This window comes from Oncorhynchus nerka, linkage group LG15 (genome assembly GCF_034236695.1).
Source record: "Oncorhynchus nerka isolate Pitt River linkage group LG15, Oner_Uvic_2.0, whole genome shotgun sequence".
Classification (NCBI taxonomy): Eukaryota; Metazoa; Chordata; class Actinopteri; order Salmoniformes; family Salmonidae; genus Oncorhynchus; species Oncorhynchus nerka.
Genome location: NC_088410.1, coordinates 63,495,053 through 63,516,551, shown reverse-complemented (window position 1 = coordinate 63,516,551; position 21,499 = coordinate 63,495,053). Strand labels below are relative to the sequence as shown.

Genomic DNA, 21,499 nt, shown 5'->3' with positions numbered 1-21,499 from the left:
CTGTAGAGAGACCGGGAGAGAGGGAGAAGAGATAGGAAAGGATACGTTAGAGTCACTTTGAGGAGCAATTGAGAGGCAATGTCTGTAGGAACAATGGATGGGCTGGAGGAGGGTAGAGGGTAGATGAGAGTGGAGGAGCGGTGGGGAAGGGAGCAGGACACAGGAAGAGGGTATTGGCATGACAGAGAAAAGGGGAATTCATAAATATTCTGTAATTAAAAGGATATTACTTTAAGCCTCTTGCTGTGTTCCGGTCGAATTGGACCAATTTACAAGTTCTCGCTCTGAAAAATGTAGTTAATTTAATCTGATTGTCATAAGGATCCATGACTTTGTCCACACAGGGCATCTGAACACACAAAATACATTTGGATGATTTTCATACAATTTTGTGTGGTTTATTTAACTTTTATACACCTGTGGTGTTCCCAGTCAAAAATGACCAGACATTAGAAATGAATGGGTGAGACTACAATTAGTGAATAAAATTGAGTTCAGGCACATGCCCATTCATCAGAAGGACACACACCCCACCCCAACCTCACTCCCCTTCTTGGCTTCCATGGAAACTCCCACGGGAACCTTCCCCCAATAGAATCTTTCCCCCACGGGAACCACACCTGTTGGCATTCTCACTTATAATCACAACATTGTTTCAATAATATATAGAACTTTTCTCACAGCTCTGGTATATAAAGCTTTTTTGAGGCATTGCTCACAATTAATTCTGTGGCAGCACAATGACCAAACTATATACTGTACGTGAGGATGTTGATCATATCTTTGATCATGACACTGGTGAGGAGAAGAGAGTCCTTGTTAAACTTTGATACAGTAGTCTGATAAATACCACAATATGTTTAATCTGAGTATTTGTTATAGTCAAAATAATCCATACATTAATTTTTTACTCAAAAACGAGTTGTATGAGCTCTGGTCAATGAGGCCTACAGGCCATAAATAGCAAATAGAAGTTCAAAAGTTCTTGTGAACATTGCAAGTAAATAAAAAGATCTAACACAACATTAGGTGATAATATATGTATTATTATGGATTTATAAATCAGTTATAATGGGGCAGTCAATGAAAGTAGGTTACTTTCATTGCTCAGTGTGTCTGCTGCCTGTCACGTGTGCTCCCTCTCCAGCCTATAGGTGACCAGGCTGGTCGTTATGGCGCAGACCTTTCACCATCGTTACTCGCACCTGCGCATCAGACTCACCTGAACTCCATCACCTCCCTGTGATGGAAGGTAATATGGAAGGTAATCAGGGAGGTGATGGAGGGAGGTGATGGAGTTCAGGTGAGTCTGATGCGCAGGTGCGCGTAACGATGGTGAAAAAGGTTTTCGGTATAACGACCAGCCTGGTATAAATAACTCCTCTTGGTTCCTTCCCCAGGTGTTATTGTTTCTGTTCCAGTGTTTAGTCTGTGCGTTGTTCATGTTTCTTGTTTTGCATTTATTTATTAAAACACTCACTCCCTGAACTTGCTTCCCGACTCTCAGTGCACATCGTTACACTGCCAAATAGCCTACTTGGTTTTCACAACTCTGGAAGACTGACTAGTTGGGGACAGCAGGTAGCCTAGCAGTTAGAGCATTGGGACAGTAACCAAAAAGTTGCTTGTCGAAACCCTAGCTGGCAAGGTGGAAAATTCGCTCAGCCCTTGAGCAAGGCAGATAGCCGCCAACAACTACTGCTCTGATGATGTCAATTAAGGCAGCCCCGCCACCTCTCTGCTTCGGTTAAAAATGGAAGATACATTTTGGTTGAATGCATTCAGTTGTGCAACTGATTATTAATACTATGCATGCCAGTCTCTCCTGGCTTATTGTTGGAGGTAAGACTGAATGCATTACTTATTGTTTTTTATTTGGAAATTCCCAATTTTTTACGTAGTCAACTTACATACAGCACTGACACAGACATGACACCAGGGGACTTTTCACCGTCCCCAGGTCCAGTATTATACAGAGCCATGAGTGCATGGAACTCCCATCTGATACTGAGCAAGTGAACAGCAAACATGGTTTAAATAAACAAATTAAGCAACACCTCACGGCATAACGCCTCTCCCCCATGTGACCTACTTGTTGTGTATGTACTGACATGTATGTGTAACACATACTAAATGTTAATGTTTTTAAATGTCGATTGTAAAGTCTTTTGTCTGAAATGTATTTTTCGTTATGTGTCGGACCTCAGTAATACTAGCTGTCGCTAAATGGGGAACATAATAAATAAAAATACAAAATCGGTATCTTCCTTTCCTAGCTCAGGCTTGTTGCCATGTAAACTCAGCAAAAAAAAAGAAACATCCCTTTTTCAGGACCCCGTCTTCCAAAGATAATTTGTAAAAATCCAAATAAACTTCACAGATCTTCCTTGTAAAGGGTTTAAAATCTGCTTCCCATGCTTGTTCAATAAACCACAAACAATTAATGAACATGCACCAGTGGAACGGTCGTTAAGACACTAACAGCATACAGACGGTAGGCAATTAAAATTTAGGACACTAAAGAGGCCTTTCTACTGACTCTGAAAAACACCAAAAGAAAGATTCCCAGCATCCCTGCACATCTGTGTAAACATGCCTTAGGCATGCTGCAAGGATGCATGAGGACTGCAGATGTGGCCAGGGCAATAAATTACAATGTCTGTACTGTGAGACACCTAAGACAGCGCTACAGGGAAACAGGACAGACAGCGGATTGTCCTCGCAGTGGCAGACCACATGTAACACCTGCACAGGATTGGTACATCCGAACATCACACCTGCGGTACAGGTACAGGATGGTAACAACTGCCTGAGTTACACCAGGAACGCACAATCCCTCCATCAGTGCTCAGATTGTCCGCAATAGGTTGAGAGGGGCTGGACTGAGGGCTTGTAGGCCTGTTGTAAGGCAGGTCCTCAGACATTACCGGCAACAATGTCACCTATGGGCACAAACCCACTGTCACTGGACCAGACAGGACTGGCAAAAAGTGCTCTTCACTGACGAGTCGCGGTTTTGTCTCACCAGGGGTGATGGTCGGATTGGCGTTTATCGTCGAAGGAATGAGCGTTACACCGAGGCCTGTACATTTACATTTAAGTCATTTATCACTCCCTCCTCTCTACATTTTCCTCTTCTGTCTCTGCTGCTAAAGCCACTTTCTACCACTCTAAAGTCCAAGCATCTGCCTCTAACCCTAGGAAGCTCTTTGCCACCTTCTCCTCCCTCCTGAATCCTCCCCCCCCCCTCCTCCCTCTCTGCAGATGACTTCGTCAACCATTTTGAAAAGAAGGTCGACGACATCCGATCCTCGTTTGCTAAGTCAAACGACACCGCTGGTTCTGCTCACACTGCCCTACCCTGTGCTCTGACCTCTTTCTCCCCTCTCTCTCCAGATGAAATCTCGCGTCTTGTGACGGCCGGCTGCCCAACAACCTGCCCGCTTGACCCTATTCCCTCCTCTCTTCTCCAGACCATTTCCGGAGACCTTCTCCCTTACCTCACCTCGCTCATCAACTCATCCCTGACCGCTGGCTACGTCCCTTCTGTCTTCAAGAGAGCGAGAGTTGCACCCCTTCTGAAAAAACCTACACTCGATCCCTCCGATGTCAACAACTACAGACCAGTATCCCTTCTTTCTTTTCTCTCCAAAACTCTTGAACGTGCCGTCCTTGGCCAGCTCTCCCGCTATCTCTCTCAGAATGACCTTCTTGATCCAAATCAGTCAGGTTTCAAGACTAGTCATTCAACTGAGACTGCTCTTCTCTGTATCACGGAGGCCCTCCGCACTGCTAAAGCTAACTCTCTCTCCTCTGCTCTCATCCTTCTAGACCTATCGGCTGCCTTCGATACTGTGAACCATCAGATCCTCCTCTCCACCCTCTCCGAGTTGGGCATCTCCGGCGCGGCCCACGCTTGGATTGTGTCCTACCTGACAGGTCGCTCCTACCAGGTGGCGTGGCGAGAATCTGTCTCCTCACCACGCGCTCTCACCACTGGCGTCCCCAGGGCTCTGTTCTAGGCCCTCTCCTATTCTCGCTATACACCAAGTCACTTGGCTCTGTCATAACCTCACATGGTCTCTCCTATCATTGCTATGCAGACGACACACAATTAATCTTCTCCTTTCCCCCTTCTGATGACCAGGTGGCGAATCGCATCTCTGCATGTCTGGCAGACATATCAGTGTGGATGACGGATCACCACCTCAAGCTGAACCTCGGCAAGACGGAGCTGCTCTTCCTCCCGGGGAAGGACTGCCCGTTCCATGATCTCGCCATCACGGTTGACAACTCCATTGTGTCCTCCTCCCAGAGCGCTAAGAACCTTGGCGTGATCCTGGACAACACCCTGTCGTTCTCAACTAACATCAAGGCGGTGGCCCGTTCTTGTAGGTTCATGCTCTACAACATCCGCAGAGAACGACCCTGCCTCACACAGGAAGCGGCGCAGGTCCTAATCCAGGCACTTGTCATCTCCCGTCTGGATTACTGCAACTCGCTGTTGGCTGGGCTCCCTGCCTGTGCCATTAAACCCCTACAACTCATCCAGAACGCCGCAGCCCGTCTGGTGTTCAACCTTCCCAAGTTCTCTCACGTCACCCCGCTCCTCCGCTCTCTCCACTGGCTTCCAGTTGAAGCTCGCATCCGCTACAAGACCATGGTGCTTGCCTACGGAGCTGTGAGGGGAACGGCACCTCAGTACCTCCAGGCTCTGATCAGGCCCTACACCCAAACAAGGGCACTGCGTTCATCCACCTCTGGCCTGCTCGCCTCCCTACCACTGAGGAAGTACAGTTCCCGCTCAGCCCAGTCAAAACTGTTCGCTGCTCTGGCCCCCCAATGGTGGAACAAACTCCCTCACGACGCCAGGACAGCGGAGTCAATCACCACCTTCCGGAGACACCTGAAACCCCACCTCTTTCAGGAATACCTAGGATAGGATAAAGTAATCCTTCTCACCCCCCTTAAAAGATTTAGATGCACTATTGTAAAGTGGCTGTTCCACTGGATGTCTTAAGGTGAACGCACCAATTTGTAAGTCGCTCTGGATAAGAGCGTCTGCTAAATGACTTCAATGTAATGTAAATGTAAAATTTAGCAGACGCTCTTATCCAGAGCGACTTACAAATTGGACTCTGGAGCAGGATCGATAGAGGTGGAGGGTCCGTCATGGTCTGGAGCGGTGTGTCACAGCATCATCTGACTGAGCTTGAACAGCAAGAAATTGCAAATCTGGTGAAGTCCATGAGGAGATGCACTGCAGTACTTAATGCAGCTGGTGGCCACACCAGAGACTGACTTACTTTTGATTTTGACCCCCCCCCCCTTTGTTCAGGGAGATATTATTCAATTTCTGTGAAACTTGTTCAGTTTATGTTTCAGTTGTTGAATCTTATGTTCATACAAATATTTACACATATTGAGTTCGCTGAAAATAAACGCAGTTGACAGTGAGAGGACGTTTCTTTTTGCCGAGTTTAGGTTGATCATCTTTACCTTAGATATGTCTGTCCATCATGGACAATAAATCACTCTAAAAACTGCAAAACAGCAATTTTATATGTTGGAATCAGTAGCCCAGGCTCTAGCCATATAGGACATTGTCTGTCACACCAGACCCAGAGCTGGGGGCTTGCCTCTGGGCATAGGGAAGTAGGAAAGCCTGGGTATAAAAAAATGGGCCCCTGGGCCTTGGAAAAAGTGCACCTCTCAGCTTCCTATGGGCAATCAATGCTCCCAAAACCCAGTGAACTGTACTCACACCCAAGAGAGGAGAAGTCAGTGCATGTAGGAGTGTATGTGTGCATGTTAAAGAGGGGGTGGTTTTAGTGAGTGGGAGAGTAGGTTGTGTGAGGTGTGTGTGTTGTGTGTGGGTGTTTAGTGGTTGGTAAAGGGATATACAGAGAGCTTGCCCTAGCTACGGGCATCCACACACCCCATCACACACACAATGGGGTTTCTGTGTGCCTGGCCAGGGAGAGAAATCCACAGGCAAACACTGCAGCCCGGCACTAATCAATCCCTCATAGGCAGGACAGGACTGTGCCAAGGCGGACCTCAAACACACACGCAACCACACACACACATTGAATCATTCATCCATACACGCCTTAATATTGCTGTCTCACGCTCACACAATGACACAACTCTGTCATCTCACGGAGTCATGAGTTGTCACCACTACATCCTGTGAGGAAACCTGTGTATGTCGGGCCAGTGTTCTGAGTCAGAGCAGCAGAGACAAAACAGCAGCGGTCACATTAGACCTGGATCATATCTATCACTCACACCGTTTAAGGGTAACATCAGCCCATTCACACTGTCACTATACACCAGAGAGGGGAGAGGAGAGAGAAAGGAGGGGAAAGAGAGAAGAGAGAGAAGAGGTAGAGGGAAAGGGAGAGAAGAGGGGAGAGGGAAATACACTGCTCAAAAAAATAAAAGGGAACACAAACACAATGTAACTCCAAGTCAATCACACTTCTGTGAAATCAAACTGTCCACTTAGGAAGCAACACTGATTGACAATAAATTCCACATGCTGTTGTGCAAATGGAATAGATAACAGGTGGAAATTATAAGCAATTAGCAAGACACCCCCAATAAAGGAGTAATTCTGCAGGTGGTGACGACAGACCACTTCTCAGTTCCTATGCTTCCTGGCTGACGTTTTGGTCACTTGAATGCTGGCGGTGCTTTCATTCTAGTGGTAGCATGAGACAGAGTCTACAACCCACACGAGTGGCTCAGGTAGTGCAGGTCATCCAGGATGGGACATCAATGCGAGATGTGGCAAGAAGGTTTGCTGTGTCTGTCAGCATAGTGTCCAGAGCATGGGGGCGCTACCAGGAGACAGGCCAGTACATTCGGAGACATGGAGGCCGTAGGAGGGCAACAACCCAGCAGCAGGACCGCTACCTCCGCCTTTGTGCAAGGAGGAGCACTGCCAGAGCCCTGCAAAATGACCTCCAACAGGCCACAAATGTGCATGTGTCTGCTCAAACGGTCAGAAACGGACTCCATGAGGGTGGTATGAGGGCACGACGTCCACAGGTGGGGGTTGTGCTTACAGCCCAACATTGTGCAAGACGTTTGGCATTTGCCAGAGAACACCAAGTTTGGCAAATTCGCCACTGGCGCCCTGTGCTCTTCACAGATGAAAGCAGGTTCACACTGAGCACATGTGACAGACGTGACAGAGTCTGGAGACGCAGTGGAGAACGTTCTGCTGCCTGCAACATCCTCCAGCATTACCGGTTTGGCGGTGGGTCAGTCATGGTGTGGGGTGGCATTTCTTTGGGGGGCCGCACAGCCCTCCATGTGTTCGCCAGAGGTAGCCTGACTGCCATTAGGTACCGAGATGAGATCCTCAGACCCCTTGTGAGACCATATGCTGGTGACTCCAAATCCAGACCTCCATGGGTTGATAAATTTGATTTCCATTGATCATTTGTGTGATTTTGTTGTCAGCACATTCAACTATTTAAAGCAAAAAGTATTTCAATAAGAATATTTCATTCATTCAGATCTAGGATGTGTTATTTTAGTGTTCCCTTTATTTTTTTGAGCAGTGTAGATCGAGAGGTAGAGGGAAAGGGAGAGAAGAGGGGAGTGGAGAGAGGGAAAGAGAGGTAGAGGGAACTGAAGTTTCAAATTAAGAGTTTGTTCTTAAAGGTGGGGCACCTAAAGTAGCTGGCTTCCTTGTTTGTTTTCCACAGTTCAGAACATTATCGTTGAGTAGCACAAAATATGAAACAAGTCAGCACATTTGCCCATTGCTGGTGGCAATCCATAGCTACATTGCTTTATCAAACTTCTGAAAGCTCTGTAGAAGCACTAGCAGGTGTAACTTACAAGATGCCCCATAAATCACACCACCACCTCAATGTCACTGTGTTACAATGGGGGTACCGCGACGCAGACACACCAATGGGACATAAGCCCCATTGCAGGTCAAGGTACAACGAATGTATAAAACATTAAAGGACACCTGCTCTATCCATGACATAGACTGTCCAGGTGAATCCAGGTGAAAGCTATGATCCCTTATTGATGTCACTTGTTAAATCCACATAAAAATCAGTGTAGATGATGGGAAGGAGACAGGTTAAATAAGGATTTTCAAGCCTTGAGACATGATTGCGTATGTGTGTCATTCAGAGGGTGAATGGGCAAGACAAAAGATTGCGGTGCCTTTGAACAGGGGTTATGGTATTAGGTGCATCGGTTGTGTCAAGAACTGCAACGCTGCTGTGTTTTTCCACGCTCAACAGTTTCCTGTGTGTATATCAAGAAAAGGTCCACCACCCAAAAGCCAACTTCACACAATTGTGAGAATCATTGGAGTCATCATTGGGGGGGGTGGGGGTTATTGATGTAAGCACTCTGATAACCATGAGGAACGTATGAAGGATGGTTAACCCCGCTAACCTGCCATTTGACTACCTGGGAAGATGAAAGCCGGCCTATGGAGATGCGCACACCCACACCACTCAAAGCCCTGCCAGCGTGAAGCGGCATGAAAATTTGATGTCCCGCCTCTCTCCGTGTTAGTGCCATAAATATTTAATCCTTCTGAAGGGGTGGAAGGATGAAGGGATGGAAGGATGGGAATTGAGGTGACAGGTGTCTCATGGGATCCAAAGAAGTGGTTGTGGTGTTGACCACACTTAAAATCCTAGTGTTACACTAACACATGCAGTATGTGTGTGTGTGTGTGTGTGTGTGTGTGTGTGTGTGTGTGTGTGAGAGAAAGAGAGGGAGTATGTGTTAGTGTGACTACAGTATGTATTGAAGTGAATGCGGGTGTGGACATTTTCCTGTGCACACAGTACAGAAGCACTGTATAACAGATACTCAGATATTCTAGTCTAGTATTAGGTAGTGATTGGTAGTTAAATATCACAATATTATTTCGGACGATATTATATTGAGACTTAAGACTCCATATGTTGATTTGTAAAAACTAAAAATAATGTTTGTTTTTGCTAGGTAGATTATTTGCTATTTTGCACAAAAACGCTTGTATTTTTCATCCTATAGCTTGTTCTTTTTAGATAGTGAACCAACATGTTTTCAGCACTTTTCTTTCCATGACTGATCAAAATGTATTTTCTCATGTCTCTCTCGTCCATCTGCAGCAGACATGGTGAGCAATATGTTTGGAACATTAAATCGCAGTATGGAATCGCATTACATAGAGAATGGTGAGAATCCCAATACATATCGTATCGGCAGCTAAGTACCATGATAATATTGTATCGTGAGGTCCCTGGTAATTCCCAGCCCTTAGTACTAGGGTATTATTTTTTACCCCCCCTTTCCAATTTATGCCGTTGGCCAACCATGACCCATTCATGGATTGTACCAGCCATGGGTATTAGACAACCTTTAGTGCTTCAGCTAACACCAATCTAGCCAGCCATCCTGTCCTCTAGCTCACCCGTCCAATAAAGATCCACTGGCTTTTCACACGATCCCGTTTTTCTTTCTCTCCATTTAGTCAACCAAATCAGAATCCGCATGTGTTTTCAGTGAAGAACTTTCGTTGGCACAGTTATTTTGGAAAATAGGTAATCCAGACTGGATAATCATGATTTGAGTGTGCTCACAGTTTTTGTTTAGGAAAAGCCAGTCACAGTGTGAACACAGACACAAACTGACACATACACACGTTTAGAAGTCTGATCCGCTTTATACACTCACACCTAACACTCAAACCTGCTTACAGAGCTGTAGCTAAGGTATGGGCAGTATAGTCATGACAACAACATCTCCCATGAGAAACAACATGACAGTGTGATAATACAGATGGGCAGAAAGAGAGAGAAAGGGGTGGGGGGGCTAATTAAAAGAGGAGTGGTACCGAGATTAGAGAGAGGGGGAAAGGGAAAAGAGCGATGGGGACAGCTTTCTATAGCCTTACATTAGACGAGGACAAAGACCTTGGCATACAACTTACTTAATAATTTAGCTTTAATATAAAATAAAAAAATGTTTTTACTGTATAACTTGTGTGTCCACTCTGTCCTATACATTAAGCACATTCAGGTCAATAATAGTTAACCAGGGCCAGAAATGGGAGAAATACTGTAGGTAGCCAGACTTGCAAAACCCCAAGGGAATTCAACAATGCTTGGTGGAAAAATCAGTTTATTATAATCCTACACATGTTTCTTACATGTAAATCTGCAGTAATCCGTAATCATAATCATAATCCAATTTTATAGACGGAGTAATGTCTGATGTGGGCAGCATGCATGTTCTGTGTACATTAATGTGGGGGTAGGACGATAAGCCTTAGTGCATGGCCATGCTAGAATCAATCTGCCATGACCAGGCCACCTCCCCTTCATTGTTATGCTGCAAGATTCCCTGCCTGGGCGGAGAATGTATGGGGGAGGGTTAGGCGACAAATACAATGCACTGTACTATCTGTACAGGCTACTTGAATAGGGGGAGATGGAGGGAGAGGCTGGGAGGGAGGAAGTGAGGGTGGGTGTGTGTTCAGTACCTCTGCAGTGCGGCCCCTCGTCCCAGCCATCGGTACAGTCCGGAACTCCGTTGCATAGTTTGCTCATGTGGATACACAGCTCTATCCCCCCACACTGGTACTCGTTGGGTGGGCACCGCGACACACGGCTGTGTGGACCTGAAACACAGGCAGGGACAAAACACGATTTAGACCAGGGATCCCCAACTGGCGGTCCAATTTAATTTGGCCTCCCATGTTTTCTGAGAAAAATAATATATTTTGTATTTAATTTTTTTTATTTTTTATGTTGGACATAAAAGACCGTAAGAGCACCAGCAAATCAGTTCCGTTATTTCAATTTGGGAAATGTGTTTGAAAATATTCCCACCCATAATAGAGAGATCATGTAAAAATGTCAGCAAGGTTTGAAATGATTTTATGCTTTCGTCAAATGTCTTCTGTTTGGGCTTCTTGCGATCAATTTTCAGTCTACAAAGGATTTATAATTACATCTCAGCCTGTGGCTGAATGCAGTTGATGATCCCTGATTTAGACCAACATTAACAAAGGCCTGTACTGCACCTTTTCAATGAACCTCTATCCCTCCTCTCCTTTCCAATCTTTCCCTGTTGTAGTGTTCTACCACCAGTCCTCCTTCAAACTCCATCACATCATCCTGATTCTATATACAGATGTGCCCTGTGCAGCAGTTTTAGACAAAGGTTCAACCACAGAGAAACGTGTACAACTCTTGGGGAATAAACATTGAACCGTTGTCTAAGAGTCTGCTTTGTCAGGGCACAGCAGGGTGAAGTGCAAACACATCATTACCCTGGTTGAGATTGGCCAAATTACTACTTTACACACACACACACACGAGGGGGAAAAAAAATAATACCAGCCTTCAGCTCTGGTCAGTGTGAAATTGGTGGCATGACAACGTACTGTATGCCGAGACAGGGAAGCAGAGGAGGGTTTAAACAAATGGGAAATGTGAAGTTTAGACTGTAGGTCAGAGTTTCTTGGTCCTGGGGATCCACATGGCTGCACTATTTGTTCTGGCCCAGAATGAAGACGACACCTCAGATTCAATTGATCATCTCACCAAGCCCTTGATTAACTGAATCAGGTGTGTTGTTAATGGGCAGGAACAAAACAGTGCAACACAATAATGCCCCAGGACCAGGATGAGGAAGCAGTAGTTCAGAAAGGACTGTTCGAGGAAGCTATGCTCTCCGAGACGCTTCATCTGTATTGCTTTATTTAATAGAAATGTTTAAAAGGCTATTCGTCTTCTTACTAGAGTGCTTAGGGCCTCAGCGAAGACTCCTGCCCAGGGCTGCACAGCCACAGTGGACTAGACCAGAACAGGGCTTTGCCCACAATTGGGACTCAGTGAATGACTCAGCAGATTATATTTGGAACTCCAGGCCAACCACGCCACCAGACGGACTGTTCCCCAGGACCAGCCAATCCTCCAGTCTGTCTGTCGCCCAAAACATCACGTTTCAAATCTCCCCAGTCCTCCCCTGTCCACATCCATTTGGAGTTTAGGTTAAAGACATTTCAATGTGAAATTGTTGCTGAACAGAGGGCTTACGATTTTAATTTACGACACTAACGCCTATTAGAAAATATAAACATACAGTTGAAGTCAGAAGTTTACATACACCTTAGCCAAATACATTTAAACTCAGTTTCACAATTCCAGACTTTTAATCCTAGTAAAAAGTCCATGTCTTAAGTCAGAATAAAGTGGTTATCCTAAGAATGTGAAATAATAGTAGAGAGAACGATTTATTTCAGCTTTTATTTATTTCGTCACATTCCCAGTGGGTCAGAAGCTTACATACACTCAATTAGTATTTGGTAGCATTGCCTTTAAATTGTTTAACTTGGGTCAAACGTTCCAGGTAGCCTTCCACAAGCTTCCCATAAGAGGTTGGGTGAATTTTGGCCCATTCCTCCTGACAGAGCTGGTGTAACGGACTCAGGTTTGCAGGCTTCCTAGCTCACACACGCTTTGTCAGTTCTGCCCACAAATGTTCTATATGATTGAGGTCATGGCTTTGTGATGGCCACTCCAATACCTTGACTTTGTTGTCCTTAAGCCATTTTGCCACAACTTTGGAAGTATGCTTGGGGTCATTGTCCATTTGAAAGACCCCTTCGCGACCAAGCTTTAACTTCCTCACTGATGTCTTGAGATGTTGCTTCAATATATCTACATAATTTTCCTGCCTCATGATGCCATCTATTTTGTGAAGTGCACCAGTCCCTCCTGCAACAAAGCACCCCCACATCATGATGCTGCCACCCCCGTGCTTCACGGGTGGGATGGTGTTCTTCGGCTTGCAAGTATCCCCCTTTTTCCTCCAAATGTAAATGGTCATGATGGCCAAACATTTCTATTTTTGTTTCATCAGACCAGAGGACATTTCTCCAAAAAGTATGATCTTTGTCCCCATGTGCAGTTGCAAACCTGTCTGGCTTTTTTATGGCGGTTTTGGAGCAGTGGCTTCTTCCTTGCTGAGTGGCCTTTCAGGTTATGTCGATATAGGACTTGTTTTACTGTGGATATAGATACTTTTGTACCCGTTTCCTCCAGCATCTTCACAAGGTCCTTTGCTGTTGTTCTGGGATTGATTTGCACTTTTCGCACCAAAGTACATTCATCTCTAGGAGACAGAAAGCATCTCCTTCCTGAGCGGAATGACAGCTGCGTGGCACCATGGTGTTTATACTTGATGACTATTGTTTGTACAGATGAACGCAGTACCTTCAGGCGTTTGGAAATTGCTGCCAAGGATGAACCAGACTTGTGGAGGTCTACAATTTTGTTTCTGAGGTCTTGGCCAATTTATTTTGATTTTCCAATGATGTCAGGCAAAGAGGCACTGAGTTTGAAGGTAGGCCTTGAAATACATCCACAGGTACATCTCCAATTGACTCAAATGTTAATTAGCCTAGCAGAAGCTTCTAAAGCCATGACATCATTTTCTGCAATTTTCCAAGCTGTTTAAAGGCACAGTCAACTTAGTGAATGTAAACTTCTGACACACTGGAATTGTAATAGAGAATTCTAAGTGAAATAATCTGTCTGTAAACAATTAGAGAAATTACTTGTGTCATGCACAAAGTAGAGGTCCTAACCGGCTTGCCAAAACTATAGTTTGTTAACAAGACATTTGTGGAGTGGTTGAAAAATGAGTTTTAATGACTTCAACCTAAGTGTATGTATACTTCCCACTTCAACACTATATGTTACATTAAAGTAGGATGCAGTAAAATGTTTTCCTATGATGTTTGTGATGCTAAAGCTGTAACTATGGCCATGTCTAGACTTGAAAGTTCATGCAGTTATTGTATTCTGATCATTGAATTCCGAAAACGTCCTGCGTCTACACCTACATTTAAATGTGTCTACCCTGTCCACATTGTGTTCGGATTCCCTTTTCCCGCACTATATTCAAATGCAGTATGCAATCTGCAAACGGTGGAACAGGCTAAATCTGATAATCACACAACTTGATGGCAGTAGTCAACTCCTGTAGCTAACTAGCCAGCTAACCTCTGTAGCTAGCCAGCAAGCTAAATAAGTTTGTTGGCTAGCATTTATGAAGCCATCAGACATTCCTCAGATGCCAGGAACGCATTTCCTCCAACGTTTGATGAAAAAAGTTGCCTCTCGCTCCTAAAAACACAAGTTTTCTGACTTGTGGACGAAGTGCTGATGACGTTGCCCACTGGATACGCTTTCGAAAGCCTGATTGCGCCCAGACTGAGGAGAAATGTGCACACAACCCCTTTCTGAAGTGGTTAGCCAGATCAGAACACAATCCAACCACGATAAGGCTTTTATAGATCGGTCTTTTCAATGTGACCTTCATAGTGTGATAGCAGAAGTCACATGCAAGTGTCAAGTGTAGACCCGGTCTATGTGCTGTACACTGCTTTGATGTTGTTGTTTGTGCGAGCATAGCATCATGTTCGGAGAGTGCTTAGAAATCTGGGACAAAAACCTAAAGTCCTGGGTGGTCGGCTGCATCTTGTATTTTTTAGTCACTCAGACAGATTGGATGGACGCATCTCTCCTGTTAGTCCCTCTCCACGTTTCAGTGCTTTACACAATACCATGAACATTTCCTGGGCTTACATGGGAGAGTTCAAGGAATAGGTAACAAAGAGCAACTCATGGCCTCCAAGACAAAGCTTGCTAACCTTGAAGAACAGGGGATGAGTTTGTACTGATAATTATGGCTAATTGGGCCATATTTTCAAACTGAATACAAACATAACTCCTGCTAACTGCTAATTAGCTGAAAGATGAGCCTTCACAGTAACTTAATGCCAGCCTTGGAGATCTGTAAGTGTTGCCCAAAAGTAGCATTCTATGATTAGTAACACTTCAAGGGGAAACATTTGTTTACAGACACGAGCAAAATGTTCCCCCTCGTTGAATGGTATTTTTCAGGATCTTTCAGATGTAAATGAGAGTCTGTGGGGTGCAAAGTCTGGAACTGAACGCTCCCTTCTCTTAGGGGTCCATCTCTCTCCGCCCACACGAAAAACCAAACTGTTGGTCTTGGCAATCTCTCTCCCCCATCCCTCTCCCCCTCCCATATCGCTCCCTTTTCTAACATCTGCTGACCCATTTACAAAAAATAATCTAAAACATGGGGCAGAATGTGGGGAGAAAAGGGGGAGAAAGAAAAGTAAATGGAGAGTGAGAAGCAAATAGGTAGAAAGCAAAGAGAAAGCAAGAGAAAGAGAGAGTGGGAGAGAGCGAGAAAAAGGCTAAAGAGGGGAAAAAGGGATCACCTCATGCACAGTAAGCTGAGTGATCCCCACAAGGCTCCATTCTAAAGTTAGCTGGCAGGGCTTTGGTGGAAAACGCACTGCTAATGTGAATCAGACGGCCTCTTTTATTTAACATTCCTCGGTTGGGAAGAACCAGGTTAGAGAAACCCAGGCAGACAGGAAAACCGGAGCTCATTCTCTCATCAGGACTCATCAGTTAAAAACAGTTCAACAGGTTTAGTGTTAAACACCAACTAGTTTCTCTTAATGTCTGACTATTACAAAATCACAGTTGACTTTCAAATGACACTGGCCAAAGGGCATCTATAGTTTTCAATGAGTCTTTGGCTCGGCCAGGGAGAAACATGGTGAATTAAAATTATCCTGGTGTCTCCATCAGCATGACTCTGTTGGGCTGTCTTTGTGATAATGCCATGAGGTTGGTGGTGGTGTGGTGACTATACTTTTCCTCTGGAGCCTGGTGGAGGACTAGGGGATCGACGACTAAAGAAATGCTATACACAGTGTTTCCTGACCCCTCCCGTCTCGGCCTCCAGTATTTATGCTGCAGTAGTTTGTGTCGGGGGGCTACGGTCAGTCTGTTATATCTGGAGTAGTTCTCCTGTCTTATCCAGTGTCCTGTGTAAATTTAAGTATGCTCTCTAATTCTCTCTCTCAGAGGAGGACCTGAGACCTAGGACCATGCCTCAGGACTACCTGGCCTGATGACTCCTTGCTGTCCCCAGTCCACCTGGCCGTGCTGCTGCTCCAGTTTCAACTGTTCTGCCTGCGGCTATGGAACCCTGACCTGTTCACCGGACATGCTACCTGTCCCAGACCTGCTGTTGTTTTCAACTCCCTAGAGACAGCAGGAGCGGTAGAGATACTCTTAATGATCGGCTATGAAAAGCCAACTGACATTTACTTCTGAGGTGCTGACTTGCTGCACCCTCGACAACTACTGTGATTATTATTATTTGACCATGCTGGTTATCTATGAACGTTTGAAAATCTCAGCCATGTTCTGTTATAATCTCCATTCCAGCACAGCCAGAAGAGGACTGGCCAGCCCTCATAGCCTGGTTCCTCTCTAGGTTTCTTCCTAGGTTTTGGCCTTTCTAGGGAGTTTTTCCTAGCCACAGTGCTTCTACACCTGCATTGCTTGCTGTTTGGGGTTTTAGGCTGAGTTTCTGTACAGCACTTTGAGATATCAGCTGATGCACGAAGGGCTATATAAATAAATTTGATTTGAGTTTCTCATGCACATTAGAGGCCTTTACCAGTGAAGGTCAAGATGGTACCAGAGACATCATAGAGTCAACTACATCAAACACCTGGGGCCTCATTTATAAAATATTACATATGTACAAAATATACCCCAAAACAGTTCACACAAAAGTTGGCATTTATAAAAACTGACCTTGACGTCAGAATGTTCTTACCTCAATGCAAACTGTAGACCACGCATAAGCCTATGCACAATTCCATGTGTTTAAAGTCTTGCATTGCAAGCAGGCAAATCATATGTGCAAATGCGGGGATTGATGTAACATGCAACAATTTCTAAGATTTTACTGAGTTACAGTTCAAATAAGGAAATCAGTAAATTGAATAAATTAATTAGAACTTAATCTTTGGATTTCACATGACTAGGAACACAGATTTTCCTCGGTTGGTCAGATACTTAAAGAAAAGTAGGGGTGTGGATCAGAAAACCAATCAGTATATGCAGCATGACATCTCCTTCACATTGAGTTGATCAGGCTGTTGATTGTGGCATGTGGAATGTTGTCCCACTCCTCTTCAAAAAGGCTGTGCGAAGTTTCTGGATATTGGCAGGAACTCGAACGCACTGTTGTACACGTCGATCCAGAGCATCCCAAACATGATCAATGGGTGACACATCTAGTGAGTATGCAGGCCATGGAAGAACTGGGACATTTTCAGCTTCCAGGAATTGTGTACGGATCCTTGCTACGAGGCTGTGCATTATCATACTGAAACATGAGGTGATGGACGAATGGCACGACAATGGGCTTGTGGATCTCGTCATGGTATCTCTGTGCATTCAAATTGCCATCAATAAAATGCAATTGGTGTTCGTTGTCCATAGTTTATGCCTGCCCATTCCACAACCCCACCGCCACCATGGGGCACTTTGTTCACAGCGTTGACATCTGCAAACCGCTCGTCCACACGACGCCATACATGCTTTCAGCTTCTTGATATGCCACACCTGTCAGGTGGATGGATTATCTTGGCAAAGGAGAAATCCTCACTATCAGGGATGTTAACACATTTGTGCACAACATGAGAAATAAACGTTTTGTATGTACCGAAAATATCTAGGATTGTTAATTTCAGCTCATGAAACATGGGACCAACACTTTACATGTTGCATTTTTATTTAAGTGTATAATAACAAGTTGCAGTCATTTGCCATTAGTGAGAAGAGTGAAAATCTATTTTATCTTTGAAATCTAAAATAATTAGAAATAGGAATCAATTTCCTATTTCATTTCCATAACCAGTGCAGAATAAAACCTCACTTTCTGACTGATGGTTTCATAGGCTACTCCCAAAGGAGCCTATACAACAAATTAATAGGATACCATTCGTCCAATCTCTCATTTAATTTGAAAATAGGCTACAACGGTAGAACAGCCAGTTCACCTGTTCCACTGACGTGTGAAGAGTTGTTGGGAAGCTTCGGGATTTTGGCCGTGAGGCCCTTTATCTACTTCCCTAAAGTCAGATGAACTCGTGGATACCATTTTGTTTATGTCTCCGTGTTGAGTCTGAAGGAAGTTAGAGGTAGTTTCGCAAGCCGATGCTAACTAGCATTAGTGCAATGACTGGAAGTCTATGGATTTTTACTAGCATGGCACAGACCATTAGGTAACATTGTTGTTGACTTAAACCATTCTAGAAAAGCCATTTCAAGAAGTTTGCTCTACGCAAGTTTTTTCCAAGGGTGTTGTCCACACCAATGACTGTTGGACCAAAAGAGTATGTGAATATCTAGTGAAATACATTGTTCTGCGTGAATGATCGTGTAGAGAATTTTCTTCAGTGAAATAAACCCATACCGTGGCTCAATGTAGAGATCAGGGTCTGAAACACTGATCTAGGATAAATACGGGCACCAACTTGAGTCTAATGCAGCACTTTTAGATTTTTCATACGTCTGCATATTCTACAAAAGCTACAGAAAGAGAGGGAAGTGAAAGATGAAGAGGAAAGTAGTGGATCAGAAAATGAGAAGTTGTTAGCATAAGAAGAGGGTATTTACGGCTGTGAACGTCATGGAATTTTGATAGCAAAAAAATATAACTTGTGCACATTCTCCTTTTCCCCGCTCCTGACCACATGTGCTGGAATTTAAGAATAATGAATAGAACGGGCATCCCATTCAAGTCAATGATTACATAATGGGTGGAGTGGCGGCCATTGTGAGTGTTCCCAGAGCCATGTATTCGGAGAGTTGGGTCAATGCAGTTTCTGCATTATGATGCATTTTCATGACACTTCAACATTTTCTGTTAGCTATGTTAGCTGTCCATTGACATTACATGGGGAATATTTAAACCATATAATATAGAGATCCTATTAATTTTACTAGAGGGGCAGTCAAAAACCCTCAAAAAGTTACAGAATGGGGTAAAAACGGCAGTCATATTGGTCAGGGAGAAATTCAAACCAGTCTAATTGGAATTAAATGGCAGCAGAGGCATACTCCTGATTTTACTTACGCAGGAAACTAAAGTTAAGATGTGATATAATATCACAAATTGTGTAATGTAATTGTCAACCTAAAATTGTCACATAATTAAAAAATAAAGTTTATAGGGGTGATATACGCATTGTCAGTATAAATAGCCCTATAAATAGTGCTTCATTCTATAGCTTGAGGACTCCTGATATCTGCAGGAGTGATAAGTATACATGGTTTATCTTTATCTGTTGTGGTCTAGTACCGTCTTTTTGCTAGCTAGGGCCTTGAAGTGCTGCCTGTCTTCCCAGTAGCCTACAGTAGCCTGCTGACTGCTCATAATTTGCAGATAGTTGTCACATCAACCAGGATCAAGGGGCAGTTTAATCTGTGACTTGTTTTTGGTAGTGGCTGTAATGGAGGGGAAGCAGTTTAATCTTTTTCTGAGTGTATATAACCAGCTTCCCAGGCTCCATCTCAGGAAGGAAAGGGAGGCAGGCTCCACACCACTCTGTCACTGGAGTAATTTACAGATTATAATTTTGCTCTTTTGTAGCTTTGTCAACTGTGTGTATTTCTATACCTGTTCGCACCTCTCCCTGTAGGCTTTACAGATGCTCCCCATCCCTTGGCGGCAACCCTTCTAATTTAGTGTGCCGTGCGAGCACAACCCATGTGGAATTCTGAGTCTCTGGCAGTGTTTGGAACTGCTGATGTGCAGTCAAGAATGCCAAGTTCATCTCAGCCTATGCTGCCCTTCAGTCCCTTGACTGTTTGGCCCTGACAGAGACATGGATCACCCCAGAGAACACTGCTATTCCAGCTGCTCTTTCTTCATCTGACCATGTTCTCTCTCATAGTCCGAGAGCATCTGGTCGACGTGGTGGTGGCACAGGTCTACTCAGTTCTCCTAAGTGGTGATTTTTCTCTCCCTCTCTCACCTTTACATCTCTTCATTTGAATTCCATGCTTGTCCACTCAAGCTTAACATTATTGTCCATCGCCCACCAGGTGCCCTTGGAGAGTTCCTCAATGAGCTTGACACCTTGATAAACTAATTTCCTGATGATGGCACACCACTCTTCATACTTGGCAACTTCAACCTCCCGATGTCTGCCTTTGATTCATTTCTTTCGAACTCCCTTTCCCCTCCGTGCCTATTTTGAACCCCCCCCTTCCCAGTCCCCTCCCACTCACAAGGCAGGCAATACACTTGACCTCGTCTTTACTAGCGGCTGCTGACCTACTAATCTCTCTAATCTCAAAAACAGAAATAACTTATTTTCATAAGTATTCAGACCCTTTGCTATGAGATTCCAAATTGAGCTCAGGTGCATCCTGTTTCCATTGATCATCCTTGAGATGTTTCTACAACTTGATTGGAGTCCACCCGTGGTAAATTCAATTGATTGGACATGATTTGGAAAGGCACACACCTGTCTGTCTATATAAGGTCCCACAGTTGACAGTGCATATCAGAACAAAAACCAAGCCATGAGGTTGAAGGTATTGTCCATAGAGCTTCGAGAAAGGATTGTGTTGAGGCACAGATCTGGGGAAGGGTACCAAAATATTTATTCAGTATTGAAGGTCCCCAAGAACAGTGGCCTCCATCATTCTTAAATTAAAGAACTTTGTAACCAACAAGACTCTTCCTAGAGCTGGTCGTCCAGCCCAAACTGAGCAATCGGGGGAGAAGGGCCTTGGTCAGGGAGGTGAACAAGAACCCGATGGTCACTGACAGAGCTCTTCTGTGGAGATGGGAGAACCTTCCAGAAGGACAACCATCTCTGCAGCACTCCACCAATCAGGCCTTTATGGTAATGTCCAGACAGAAGCCACTCCAATGCAGATGTCAGATTGGCCATGCACACAATACACTTCTCTCCAAAATACACTCTCCCGCAAATTTGTGCACATTCATTGTGTTATTTGTTTGCATTTGATTGTTAGTGTATATCAATTCCCCATGACATATCACCAGTAATACATTTACCGTTAATTCCTTGTCTATCAACAATGACAAGCCACCAGGGTCTGACAATCTAGACGGAAAACGACTGAGGATAATAGCAGGCGATATTGGCACTCCTATTTAACCCTACTGAGGAGCGTGTGCCCTCAGGCCTGGAGGGAAGCTAAAGTAATTCTGCTAACCAAGAATAGTAAAGTGCCCTTTACTGGCTCAAATAGCCGACCAATCAACCCGTTACCAACCCTTAGTAAACTTCTGGAAAAATTGTGTTTGACCAGATACATTGCTATTTTACAGTAAACAAATTGACAACAGAATTTCAGCATGCTTATAGGGAAGGACACTCAACAAGCACAGCACTTACACAAATGACTGATGATTGGCTGATAGAAATTGATGATAAAATGATTGTGGGAGCTGTCGTTAGACTTCAGTGCAGCTTTTGACATTATTGATCATAGTCTGCTGCTGGAAAAAAGTATTTGTTATGGCTCTATACCACCTGCTATAATGTGCATAGTTACTTGTCTAACAG

General features: G+C 44.4%; 1 protein-coding gene across 4 annotated transcripts in view; it reads right to left on the bottom strand.

Moving 5' to 3' along the window:
* Nucleotides 1-21,499, bottom strand: part of LOC115143100 (low-density lipoprotein receptor-related protein 1-like) — a 181,163-nt gene that overhangs the window by 100,221 nt on the left and 59,443 nt on the right. For all 4 annotated transcript variants that reach the window (XM_029683178.2, XM_029683180.2, XM_029683179.2 and 1 more), the window contains exon 3: nt 10,517-10,654. In XM_029683178.2, the coding sequence (XP_029539038.1) occupies nt 10,517-10,654 (138 nt within the window). The remainder of the gene's footprint in view (nt 1-10,516; nt 10,655-21,499) is intronic.